Source organism: Macaca mulatta, chromosome 1 (genome assembly GCF_049350105.2).
Source record: "Macaca mulatta isolate MMU2019108-1 chromosome 1, T2T-MMU8v2.0, whole genome shotgun sequence".
In the NCBI taxonomy this organism is placed as follows: Eukaryota; Metazoa; Chordata; class Mammalia; order Primates; family Cercopithecidae; genus Macaca; species Macaca mulatta.
The window spans coordinates 116,249,400-116,263,188 of record NC_133406.1 but is presented as its reverse complement, the minus strand read 5'-3'; the positions used below and the strand labels follow the sequence as shown (position 1 = coordinate 116,263,188).

Here is a 13,789-nt window from a genome sequence, read left to right as displayed (position 1 = left end):
AAGAGTATTTGGCAAGGTTCATCTAGTCAGTAGCCAGAAATATGAGCCTTAACTTTAAATGCTACTATAAAAAAAGAAGATAGATGCTATTAACTGTATGAAGCATTATAAAACTAAACAATGGCAAGCAATTTACAGTATGGACATCCTTTGTGTAAAAACAAAAACTGAGATGAGTGTGTGTATGTTCACATATACACATCTATATATAATGGTGTATACACTAAATATTTCTGGAAGGATACTCAACAAACTGGAAACTGCAGTTGTCTGAAGAGTTTTGAAGGTCCAGGCCAGGCGCAGGGGCTCACACCTGTAACCCCAGCACTTTGGGAGGCCGAGCCAGGTGAATCAGGAGTTTGAGACCAGCCTGGCCAACATGGCAAAACCTTGTCTCTACTAAAAGTACAAAAATTAGCCAGGCGTGGTGGCAGGTGCCTGTAATCCCAGCTACTCAGGAGGCTGAGGCAGGAGAATAGCCTGAACTCGGGAGGCGGAGGTTGCAATGAGCAGAGATCATGCCATTGCACTCCAACCTGGGCAACAAGAGCGAGACTCCATCTCAAAAGAAAAAAAAAAAGAGTTCCGAAGGTCCAAAGTGAAAAGAAGATGTGCTTTCACTGTATATAACTCTGTACTATTTGAAATTTTGTTTTTGTTTTTTTATTCTTTTCTGAAGCAAGGTCACCCAGGTTAGAAAGCAGTGGCACAACCTCGGCTCACTGCAAACTCTGCTTCCAGGACTCAAACCACCCTCCCACCTCAGCTTTCCGAGTAGCTGGGACGACAGGCACACAGCAGCACATCCAGCTAATTTTTGTAATTTTTTTTTTTTACAGGTGGAGTTTTGCCATGTTGTCCAGACTGGTCCTGAATTCCTGAGCTTAAGCGATCCACCCACCTCAGCCTCCTAAAGTGCTGGGATTACAGGTGTGAGCCACCATGCCTAGCCTGAAATTTCTATAATAAAATACACTTATATTACTTTCCCAATTAAAGAAAAAACTTAGTTAATAAAACAAACAAATAAGTTTAAGGTGCAGTGGCTCATGCCTATAATCCCAGCACTTTGGGAGGCCGAGGTGTGCAAATCACCTTAGGTCGGGAGTTCAAGACCAGTCTGACCAACATGGAGAAACCCCTAAAAATCTCTACTAAAAATACAAAATTAGCTGGGCGTGGTGGTGCATGCCTGTAATCCCAGCTACTCGGGAGGCTGAGGCAGGAGAATCGCTTGAACCCGGGAGGCAGAGGTTGTGGTGAGCTGAGATCACGCCATTGTATTCCAGCCTGGGCAACAGGAGCAAAAATCAAAAAAAAAAAAAAAAAAAAAAAGAAAGAAGGAAGGAAAATAAATAAATGATATTAAATCTGGGCACCCACATAATCAAATCATTTTTTTTGAATTGGGCTCCTTTATCAAATGTCTGTTACTCAGCAATGTACAGGCTTCCGGGGTAATATTCTTCCTTTCTTTGAGTCTTACTGTTTTCCTTACTTGAAAACAAGACAAACAATCGGTCTTCAGCAAGAATATCCCCCTTTTCTGAAAGAACTCCTTCATCAATACATTAAAAAGTCCATTAAAAAGGCCGGATACAGTGGCTCATGCCTGTAATCCCAACACTTTGGGAGGCCAAGGTGGGAGGATCGCTTCAGCATAGGAGTTTAAGACCAGCCTAGGCAACATAATTTTAAAATTAGCCAGGTATTATGGCTCACATCTGTAGACCCAGCTACTTAAGAGACTGAGGTGGGAGGACTGCTTGAGCCCTGGAGGTCAAGGCTGTAGTGAGCCAAGACTATGCCACTGCACTCCAGTCTGGATGACAGAGTAAGACCCTGTCTCAAAAAAATAAGAAGAAGAAAATAGGCCAGGCATGGGGGCTTACGCCTATAATCCCAGCACTTTGGGAAGCTGAGGCGCATGGACCATTTAAGGCCAAGAGTTCTGGACCAGCCTGGCTAACATGGTGAAACCTCGTCTCTACTAAAAATACAAAAATTAGCCAGGTGTGGTAGTCGCAGCTACTCAGGAGCCTGAGGCATGAGAATCACTTGAACCTGGAAGGCAGAAGTTGTAGTAGTCAAGATTGCACCACTGCACTCCAGCCTGGGCGACAGAGGAAGACTGTCTCAAAAAAAACAAACAAATAGTCCATTTTAAAAACTACAGAACATTAATTACTCAAAAATACAAAATCCTCATGCCTGTAATCCCAGCACTTTGGGAGGCCAAGGAGGGCGGATCACAAGGTCAAGAGATCGAGACCATCCTGAGCAACATGGTGAAACCCTGTGTCTACTAAAAATACAAAAATTAGCTCGGTGTGGTAGCACACACCTGTAGTCCCAGCCACTCGGGAGGCTGAGGCAGGAGAATCGCTAGAACCCGGGAGGGGGAGGTTGCAGTGAGCCGAGATCGTGCCACTACACTCCCAGTGACAGAGCAAGACTCCATCTCAAAAAAAAAAAAAAAAATACAAATTCCAATTCCTGCTACCTATAAGAGGAGTCAACAGTGTCAGAGGGTATGACAGAGTCAGAGATTAATGACACCTCAACCAATGAATTACACCTCTCAGTATGTACTCCCTTGTGTAACACCCTCATACACTCACAACTGGAACATATGACTTGCTTTGGCCAATGGGACATAAGCAAATGTCATATAAGCAGAGGTTTGATAAGCACTTGCACACTGGGATTTGTGCTGTAGATTGTAGCTATCACCACATGAAAAAATTCAGTCTGGCCTCCTTGAGGATAAAAAAACCACATAGACAGAAATACCCAGCCATCCCAGCTGAGTCCAGTTCTCAGCAGACCAGCTGAGAATGCAGTCTTATGAGTCTAGGTGAGATAAGCAGAATAAACGTGCAGTCAATCCACAGAATTGAGAAATAACAAACTATTGTTCTTTTTAAGCTATGAAGTAATACAGAACTGATACAGAGGGTTTGTAAATGCTGTCCTATCCTCACTGAGATCCTTTCTCTCACTGAGATCCTTTCTCTAGATATATTAACAGAATGCTTAAAAATTTTCTGAGATATAGGAATATTTATAGTTTTGTGATGAAGTACTCTTCTTAGACCTAAGGACAAAAATTTACAAGTCAGAAGTATAAAGATCATAAACTAATTTTTAATATCAGACATCTAAGGAAAGTTTTTCAGACTCTTACCTCAAAAATTTACTGTTCCCTTCTCCATCGTCATCAAAATCCAGCCTGAGGAAAGCCAACAATAAATACTTTAAGCCTGCTGATAATACAAAACATTAACAAGTTAAAATTTCTCAACACAAGCTACGTGTACACCCACCCAAATGGAATAATGAAAAGAGGAAGCGCAGAAGTCAAACAAAGCTACATTACCTCTTCTTCATAGTCCCAAACTAAGCAAAGAAGAACAAAACTGGGGCCGGGCGTGGTGGCTCACACCTGTAATCCCAGCACTTTAGGAGGCTGAGGCTGGTGGATCATCTGAGGTCAAGAGTTCGAGATCAGCCTGGCCAACATGGTGAAACCCCGTCTCTACTAAAAATGCAAAAATTAGCTGGGCATGGTGGCAGGCACCTATAATCTCAGCTACTCAGGAGGCTGAGGCAGGAGAATTGCTAGAACCTGGGAGGTGGAGGTTTCAGTGAGCCAAGATCGCGCCATTGCACTCAAGCCCGGGTGACAACAGCAAGACTCCGTCTCAAAAAAAAAAAAAAAAAAAAAGTACAAAACTGGGTAATAGAAAAAAGTACCTTCTGCTACCCTAACACTTTCCTAGAGTAGCAGTCAATTTTTGCCAAAGTTTTGCATCAGACTACAACCTCTATAAAGGGAGCAGGAATCCACTCAGAAAAGGTAAGAAAAAAATTAACATAAATAATTCAGATCCATGTTTCATTTCTATAGCCTGCTCTAAGCCATGTTACCGAATTTCTGAAACATCTTTCAAAGCAGTGATCTTACATAAAAGAGTAACTTAACAACTACGAAGATTGTTAGATAATGTTTCTTTCCTTCATTGATCTAATAAACATGAAATATATTCTACATTCAAGACACTGTGCTAGGTGAGGTAAAAACTAGAACCTTGCCCTCAAGGGGCTCTTCACCTAGAGAAATACAAATATAAAACAAGTGAGAATAGGAAAGTGTCACATAAGGGGTACAATCAACATGTTACAGACATTCAGTGAAAGAAGTGAATTTCATTTAAGGAGATTAGGAAGGATTATAAATAATAAAATAGGCCGGGCGCGGTGGCTCAAGCCTGTAATCCCAGCACTTTGGGAGGCCGAGACGGGCGGATCACTAGGTCAGGAGATCGAGACCATCCTGGCTAACACGGTGAAACCCCGTCTCTACTAAAAAATACAAAAAACTAGCCGGGCGAGGTGGTGGGCGCCTGTAGTCCCAGCTACTCAGGAGGCTGAGACAGGAGAATGGCCCGAACCCGGGAGGCGGAGCTTGCAGTGAGCTGAGATCCGGCCACTGCACTCCAGCCTGGGCGACAGAGCGAGACTCCGTCTCAAAAAAAAAAAAAAAAAAAAAATAATAATAATAATAATAAAATAGGCTGATCTCTGTACACTACTGAACTAAAATATTGCTCATGTTACCACCTTAACCTAGCGATCACTCTTTTTACTTTTACTAGTGGGATACCTTGATATTATGGGCCTCTACATGGGTCGCATTTGAAGTACACATATAGCATCAATCCTGAAAGTGTTTGTTCCTCTTCCTCCTTCCTGAATCCCCTAATCTGATCACCTGTAAAATCTTACCTATCTACCCAGTATCTCAAATTATTTATTTCTTCTCCTTCTTTCTTTCTTTTTAAGAGACAAGCTCTCACTCTGTTGCTCAGGCTGGAGTTCAGTGGCATGATCATAGCTCACTGCCGCCTTGAGCTCCTTGGCTCAAGGGATCCTCCCATCTCAGCCTTCCAACTAGCTGGAACTATAGAAGCACGCCACTGCACCCAACTAAATTTTTTTATTTTAAAAAATCTCAGCTGGGCATGGTCACTCACACCTGTAGTCCCAGCACTTTGGGAGGCCAAGGTGAGCAGGCTGCTTGAGCTCAGGAGTTCAAGACCAGCCTGGGCAACACGGTGAAATCCCGTCTCTACAAAACATACAAAAACTAGCCAGGCATGGTGGCACATGTGTAGTCCCAGCTACTTGGGTTGGGGGGTGCAGGAGGGGCTGCAGGCCTTGAACCTGGGAGGTCAAGGCTGCAGTGAGCTGAGACTGGGCCACTGCACTCTAACCTGAGTGACACAGCAAGACCCCGTCTCAAAAAAGAAAAGGAGCCAGCCACAGTGGCTCACACCTGTAATCCCAGCACTTTGGGAAGCTGAGGCAGGTGCATCACTTGAGGTCAGGAGTTCAAGACCAGCCCAGCTGACATGGTGAAACCCCGTCTCTATTAAAAATACAAAAATTAGCTGTGCATGGTGGCAGGCACCTGTAATCCCAGCTACTCAGGAGGCTGAGGCATGAGAATCGCTTGAACCCTGGAGGTGGAAGTTGCAGTGAGCCAAAATTGCGCCACTGCACTCCAGCCTGGGTGACAAGAGCAAAACTATGTCTCAAAAAAAAAAAAAAAAAAAGGGAAGGGGAAAGAGAGGAAGGGAGGCAAGGAGGGAGGGAAAGGTAATTGCTAAGTCAAACAAAAAAAATGAAGGAAGTAAAGAAAAGAAAGATAATTTCTAAATCAAAGAAAAAAAACTCTCGTCATTTTTCCCAGGCTGGTGTCAAATTCCTGGGCTCAAGTAATCCTCCTACCCAGCCTCTCAAAGTGCTGGCATTACAGGCATGAGCCTCTGTGCTCAGCCCAATAACTCCAATTCTAAGAATCTAAAGAAATAATATGAAATAGGAAAAAAAGGTTTAGGTACAAAGAAGTTATTTGTAGCATTATATATAACAGCAAAATCTTCAAAACAATTTAAATGTCACAAAATAGGAAGTTAAGTACATCCTTTCATGCAACCATTAAAAATTATGTTTATGGCTGGGTGTGGTGGCTCATGCCTGTAATACCAGTGCTTTGGGAGGCCGAGGCAGGCAGATCACGAAGTCAGGAGATTGAGACTATCCTGGCTAACACGGTGAAACCCCGTCTCTACTAAAAATACAAAAAAAAAAAAAAAATTAGCCGGGCGTGGTAGCGGGCACCTGTAGTCCCAGCTACTCGGGAGGCTGAGGCAGGAGAATGGCGTGAACCCGGAGGCGGAGCTTGCAGTGAGCCAAGATCGCACCACCGCACTCCAGCCTGGGCAACAGAGCGAGACTCTGCCTCAAAAAAAAAAAAAAAGTATGTTTATATAGAATATGTAACAATATTTTTTTTAAAGGGCCGGGTACAGTAGGTCATGCCTGTAATCCCAACACTTCAGGACGTCGAGATGGGAGGGCTGCTTGAGCCCAGGAGTTTTAGACCAGCCTGGGCAATGTAGTGAGACCCTGTCTTTAAAAACAAAAAAAAAGTTAGCCAGGTATAGTGGCATGCACCTGTGGTCCCAGCTACTTGGAGAACTGAAGTGGGAGGATTGTTTGGGCCCAGGAAGTTGAGGCTACAGTGAGCCATAATCGTGCCACTGCACTCCAGCCTGGGCAACAGAGCAAGACTCTTGTCTCCAAAATGTGTGTGTGTGTGTGTGTGTGTGTGTGTGTTGCTTATTATTTATATAAGGTGCCAAAATGTGTGTATGTGTATTGCTTAAAATGTGTGTGTGTGTATATTGCTTATTATTTATATAAGGTGAAAAGACTAGGCTATATAAAACTATATAATTACATAACTATTAAAAACAATTTACATACAAAGACTGAAGGAAATACAATTTAAAAACGGTAGATTTTGGCCTTTGTATTGTTCTTTCTAACTTTCGGTATTTTCCAATCTTTCTTTAAAAGAAATATTAGGCCAGGCATGGTGGCTTATGCCCATAATCCTAGCATTTTGGGAGGCCAAGGTGGGCATATCACCTGAGATCAGGAGTTCGAGACCAGCCTGGCCAACATGGTGAAATCCCATCTCTACTAAAAATACAAAAATTAGCTGGGTGTGGTGGTGCACGCCTGTAGTCCCAGCTGCTCGGGAGGCTGAGGCAGGAGAATCCCTTGAACCAGGAAGGCGGAGGTTGCAGTGAGCCGAGATCACACCATTGCACTCCAGCCTGGCAACAGAGCAAGACTCCATCTCAAATATAAATAAATAAATAAAAGAAATATTAAAAGACTTCTTTTAGGACAGGTGAAGTGGCTCATGCCTGTAATCCCAGTACTTTGGGAGGCCAAGGCAGGAGGACTGCTTGAGGCCAGGAGTTTGAGGCTGCAGTGGGCCATGATTGTGCCTTTGCACTCCAGCCAGGGTAACAGAGCAAGACCCTGTCTCTAAAAAAACCAAAAAGAAAATTTTTAAAGACTTCCTTTAATATATTTTTTCTGATTACCAATCATAAATGTTCATTTCAGAAAATCTGAAACATCAAAAACAAAAGAAACCATAAGTTACCCATAATACTATTACCCAGAAATCTGATATATATTCTTTCAGTTTTTTCCTGTGTACATATTATACATATTTTTTGACAGTGAAATACCATAATACTGTAACCTTTCTTAATAGCTTGTAAACATTTTTCTATACTGAAACATATTTGTCACTTCTAACTACATAGCATTCCATTTTAAATATACTATGACTTTCTCAAGTGATGCCCTAATTTTGGTATTTATAATACTTCTAATTGTTTGTTACTATACATAACCATAACACAGTGTTTAAAGAGTAAGCTACAAAGCCAAACCCCCAAGGTTCATATCCTGTATCTGACATTTATCAGCTTTACAATCTTAGAAAGTTACTTATTTAGCTTACACTTCAGCAAATGGTTCAAATGTTTAAAGCTACTGAACACATAGCAAGTCTTAATATGTTACTCATGTTACCACTGAGCCTAGGCATCACTCTTCCATTACTATTGGTGGGACAAAAATTAAAGACTGGTTATAATTAGCTGCACAATTTTTAAAAAGAAAAAGAAAGAAAAAGGAAAATTTAATACCAGAAAGTAAATAAAATAGTGCCCATTCTTCAAGGCCCCTCTAAGGCAACCTCCTTTCTGAAGCTTTTCTCAATGTTTACCAATAAATGTATTATTTCCACACACAGAAAAACATAGCACCAAATTTATTCCTTTCTAACAAAACTAGGCATATTCTATCATATATTCGTGTGTATAATAATTATTTCTATCAGAACACAACCAACTTAGAAAGAAGGACTGTGACTTACTCATCTTTGCATCCTACTTGCAATCAGCACAATGCCATAACGCTAATTAGGAATTTAATAAATACTTTTGGAGCTCAATAGACTCTGCATTCCAAACCAAGCAACATATCAATAACTTAGAAGACAGCTATTCTAGAGCTCAGCATTCTCTAAATTCAGAAAAGCAGCCTATCAAAATGATTTTGGGAAAACAGAAACAAAGCTTAATGAAAGCAGCAAACAGTTTTCTCAGGCACAGTAAAATCTCCCGGCTTAGCTACAGTCCTTTACCTTACAGAAATTTTGGTTTAAAAAAAGAACTGCTTATGGAAAACTTGGATAAAAACATAAATTCTTCATAAAGAAAAATTCAGGGACTAAGGAGACTTATATGACAGTAGTGTAGTAAGTAATCAAGTTGAAGTGAGACGGTCAGAAATAGCCAAGTGAGTTCAGCAACTAAATAAATTCAGCAACTAAAGTTGGTTTATAGGAGAGACATTCATAACACACTACACTCAAACTCACCCTGGTCGCCGCTTAACAGCCCTCTGGACAATGGCTCCTCCACCTTGAATTCCAGGTCCAGGGTTTCCAGAGGCAATGGCTGGACCCAGTGATGGTACATCTGATGTCATTTCTGTCAGGAAAATAATGAAGTAAACATTTTTAAAAAGATGGTCCTTGCGTATCAGCAGTATCAAGTTAGCTAAAAGAAATGTTCAAGCTATAGACAAAATCTCAGCAGTTTGCTAAAAATCCCAAATGCTCATATCCAGATTGCTCTTACTTGATTTCTTTTTTTTTTTTTTTTTTTTTTTTTGAGACCAGGTCTCACTCTGTTGCCTGGGCTAGAGTGCACTGGTATAATCATAGCTCACTATAGCCTCAAACTCCTGGGCTCAAGCAATCCTCCCACCTCAGCTTCCGGAGTAGCTAAGACTACAGGCCCGCACTACCACACCCAGCTAAATTTTTTTTTTTTTTTTTCCTTAGAGATGGGGTCTGGATATGTTGCCCAGGCTGGTCTTGAACACCTAGCTCCAAGTGATCGTCCCACTTTGGCCTCCCAAAGCGCTGGGATTATAGGCATGAGCCACCACACATGGTCTCTTCTTGAATTCTTACACTGGTACAAGATATCCCCATACTTCAGTTCTCCCCACATCACAGAGTTTGGAAGTACTATATTCTGCAACCTTCAAGTTAAAAAGCTTGTACATAGTTAACAATATACTAATATTGTATACACTTAATAATACACTAATTTAAAAAACATATATAAATGGGTTTATACATTTCATTCATGCAACAAATATTTATAATTTATTTTATTTATCGTGATTGGAAAATACAGAAAAACCCAAAAGGAAAAATCACCTAAATTCCAATACTTAAAAGAAAATTATGTAAAGTAAAACTGAAAGTCCCTCATCATTGTCTCCCTTTCCTGCCTCCCTGTACCTTTCCTCTCTCCTTCCAATTCAATCTCATCCCCCAGCAGTAACCATTACTAACAGCTGAGTACTTTTTTTTTTTTTTTTTTAAAGACAGGGTCTCACTTTGTCCAGCCCAGGCTGGAGTACAGTGGCATGATCACAGCTCACTGCAGCCTCAGCCTCCGGGGCTCAAGTGAGTTGTAGGAGTTCTTTATATATTTTGTTTTATTTTTTGTTTATTTTTTTGAGGCAGAGTCTTTCTCTGTCGCTCAGGCTGGAGTGCAGTGGTATGATCTTGGCTCACTGCAACCTCCACCTCCTGGGTTCAATTAATTCTCCCTGCCTCAGCTTCCCGAGTAGCTGGGATTACAGGCGCCCACCACCATGCCCGGCTAATTTTTGTATTTTTAGTAGAGATGGGATTTCACCATGTTGGCTAGGCTGGTCTCGAACTCCTGACTTCAGGTGATAAGCCCACCTTGGCCTCCCAAAGTGCTGGGATTACAGGTGTAAGCCACTGTGTCTGGCTGCTCTTTATATACTTTGGATACTCTGTGTTGTTTATATGATTCGAAATTTTTTTTTCTGCTGGGCATGGTGGCTCACGTCTGTAATCCTAGCATTTTGGGAGGCTGAGGTGAGCGGATCACTTGAGATCAGGAGTTAAAGATCAGCCTGGCCAACATGGGGAAACCCCATCTCTAATAAAAATACAAAAATTAGCTGGGCGTGGTGGTGCATGCCTGTAATCCCAGCTACTTGGGAGGCTGAGGCTTGAGAATCACTTAGACCTGAGAGTCAGAGGTTGCAGGAAGTGGAGATCGCACCACTGCACTCCAGCCTGGGTGACAGAGTAAGACTCTGTCTCAAAAAAAAAAAAAAAAAAAGAAAAATTTTTTTCTATTCCATGGGTTGCCTTTTCACTCTGTTGGTAGTGTTATTTGATGCACAAAATATTGTACATCATACAGTATGAACTAACAAAAAACAATGAGATATGTGTGTAAATATTCATGACGTATATTAAAATGACGAGCAAGTTGAAGATCAGGCCTCCATTTTCACTAAGAAAAAAATGCACTTTTTTTTTTTTTTTTTTAAAGACAGGATCTGCTCTGTTGCCCAGGATGAAGTGCAGTGGTGCAATCACAGCTCATTGCAGCCTCGACTTCCCAGGTTCAAGTGATCCTCCCACATCAACCTCTTAAGTAGCTGGGACTACAGGCATGGGCCACCATGCTGGCTAACTTGTATTTTTTGTACAGATGGGGTTTCACAGTGTTGCAAAGGCTAGTCTCGAACTCCTGGGCTCAAGTAATCTGCTCACCTTGGCCTCCCAAAGCTCTTGGATTACAGGCATGAGCCACCATGTCCAGCCTGCACCTCTTTTTGATTACAGAGTTAGGTATATATAAACTGAGATTAAAAAATAAGAGATAAAATATACTCAAGGCTGGGCTCAGTGGCTCATGCCTGTAATCCCAGTGCTTTGGGAAGCTGAGGTGGGAGGATTGCTTGAGCTCAGGAGTTCAAGACCAGCCTGGGGAACATAGTGAGACCCTGTCTCTACAAAAAAATAAATAAATAAAAATAAAAATAAAATCACCTAGGTGTGGTGGTACCCACCTGTAGTCCCAGCTACTTGGGAAGCTGAGGCAGGAGGATCACTTTATTATAAAGTAGAATTTAAGTTAGATTATTTTGCCCACTGTAGGCTAATATAAGTACTCTATACATGTTTAAGGTAGTCTAGGCTAAGCTATAATGTGTAATAGATTAAGTGTATTAAATGTATTTTTGACTTAGGATATTTTCAATTTACAATGGGTTTATCAAGACATAACCCCACCATAAGTCAAGGAGCATCTGTACTTATTCTGAACTTTTTCTCTTCCACGTAACAATATATTGCTATGGCAATAAATATACATGTAGATCATTCTTTTTAACAGTTACATAGTACTCTGTACTATAAATGTATAGCTACAACATTCAAACCTTCACTATCATAAATTATGCTTCAGTGAACATCATTGTGTATCTTCATGCACAGTACTTCATACCAGTACTTCCATATTATTTCTGAAAATGACTCCTCGGGCCTAAGGGTAGACACATTTAAAACTTTGATTGCCCATTACCTGCCAAGGAGGTTATACCAATTTAGAGCCTCATCCACTGCATCAATTTAGCCACACCTCCAACAGCATTGTGTTTTGGGAATCCTTCAAATTTCTGGTCATTTTCTTGGTGAAAGACAATTATTGCTGTTAGTTTAGCACACATTAAGGCTGAGCATATTTTTGTTACTGCTAATTTTTCTATTTCAGCCTATAAATTTGAGTGAGCATATGATACTTTCCTAAGAAAAAACATTTTTTTCCATTAAAAAAAAAGTTCAGGGCCAAGTGCAGTGGCTCATGCCTATAATCCCAGTACTTTGGGAGGCCAAGGCATGAGGATTGCTTGAGCTCGGGAGTTCAAAACTAGCTTGGGCAACACAGTGAGATCCTGCCTCTATTAAAAAAAAAAAAAAAAAAGTTCATTCTTTTAGTAATAGGTTTATATAGGATATAAGAGTACCATGGAGTCACGCCTGTAATCCCAGCACTTTGGGAGGCCGAGGCAAGCAGATCACGACATCAGTTTGAGACCAGCCTGGCTAATATGGTGAAACTCCATCTCTACTAAATATACAAAAATTAGCTGGGCACGGTGGCACGCACCTGTAGTCCCAGCTACTCGGGAGGCTGAGGCAGAAGAATCGCTTGAACACGAAAGGTGGAGGTTGCAATGAGCCGAGATCGTGCCACTGCACTCCAGCCTGGTTGACAGAGTGAGATTCCGTCTCCAAAAAAAAAAAAAAAAGATTACCATGGAGGCCAGGCACAGTGGCTCATGCCTGTAACCCCAGCACTTTTCACTTGAGATCAAGTTCGAGACCAGTCTGACCAACACGGTAAAATTCCGTCTCTACTGAAAATACAAAAATTAGTCAGGTGTGGTGGTGCACATCTATAATCCCAGCTACTTGGGAGGCTGAAGCAAGAGAATCGCCTGGGAGGCAAAGGTTGCAGTGAGCTGAGATCACGCCACTGCACTCCAGCATGGGCAACAGAATGAGACTCTGTCTCAAAAAAAAAAAAAAAAAAGAGTGCCAGGGAAATTCAGAGAAAGAAAAGGTAATCCTGGTTTAAATCAAGGCCTGGCATAGTCCCTTGCAGAGAAGATGTTTAATATGAAGAGGAAACTGAAGGAAATAAGGAAGGCAGGCAACCAGCCCATGGGGAAGTTTCAAAAAGGTACATCAAGCTGGGCCTTAAAAAAAGTAAAGGAGGCCGGGAGCAGTGGCTCACGCCTGTAATCCCAACACTCTGGGAGGCCGAGAAGGGTGGATCACCTGAGGTCAGGAGTTCAAGACCAGCCTGAACAACATGGTGAAACCCCGTCTTTACTAAAAATATAAAAAATTAGCTGAGCGTGGTGGCGGGCGCCTGTAATCCCAGCTACTCAAGAGGCTGAGGTAGGAGAATTGTTTGAACCCAGGAGGCAGAGGTTGCAGTGAGCCAATCGTGCCACTGCACTCCAGCCTGGGCAACAAGAGCAACACTCTGTCTCAGGAAAAAAAAAAAAAAAGTAAAGAAGAAGAAAAAGGCATTCTACATAGATAAAAGTACATAAGCAAGTCTAAAGGGAGACATGAAGATACAGTTATGTATTACTTAACAACAGGGATACGTTCTGAGAAATGTGTCATTAGGAGATTTCAACATTGTGTGAATATCATTGAGTATACTTACACAAATCTAGATGGTATAGCCACTACACACCTAGGTATGTAGGTGTATAGCCTACATACCTATATGTAGCCCATTACTCCCAGTAATAGCCTAGTACTCCCAACCGTCCTAACAAGATGTTACTATACTGAATACGGTAGGCAACTATAACTCAGTGGTAACTATTTATGTACCTAAACATAGAAAAAGTAATGTGTTGTGCTAAGACCTTATGACAACTACATGTCACTGGGCAAAAGGAATTTTTCACCTCCATTATA

The 13,789-nt window shown here is 41.5% G+C and overlaps 1 protein-coding gene across 33 annotated transcripts in view; it reads right to left on the bottom strand.

The window, feature by feature from the left end:
- The window catches only part of ARNT (aryl hydrocarbon receptor nuclear translocator), a 67,508-nt gene that overhangs the window by 40,829 nt on the left and 12,890 nt on the right, over positions 1-13,789 (bottom strand). For 24 of the 33 annotated variants that reach the window (XM_015151751.3, XM_015151758.3, XM_077948147.1 and 21 more), the window contains exons 2-3: positions 8,819-8,930; positions 3,188-3,232 (exon numbers count right to left, since the gene is read on the bottom strand). In XM_015151751.3, the coding sequence (XP_015007237.2) occupies positions 3,188-3,232; positions 8,819-8,930 (157 nt within the window). Of the gene's footprint in view, positions 1-3,187; positions 3,267-8,818; positions 8,931-12,455; positions 12,878-13,789 lie in introns of those variants that run through there. The other 9 variants (XM_077948113.1, XM_077948118.1, XM_077948126.1 and 6 more) reach the window with 4 other exon arrangements.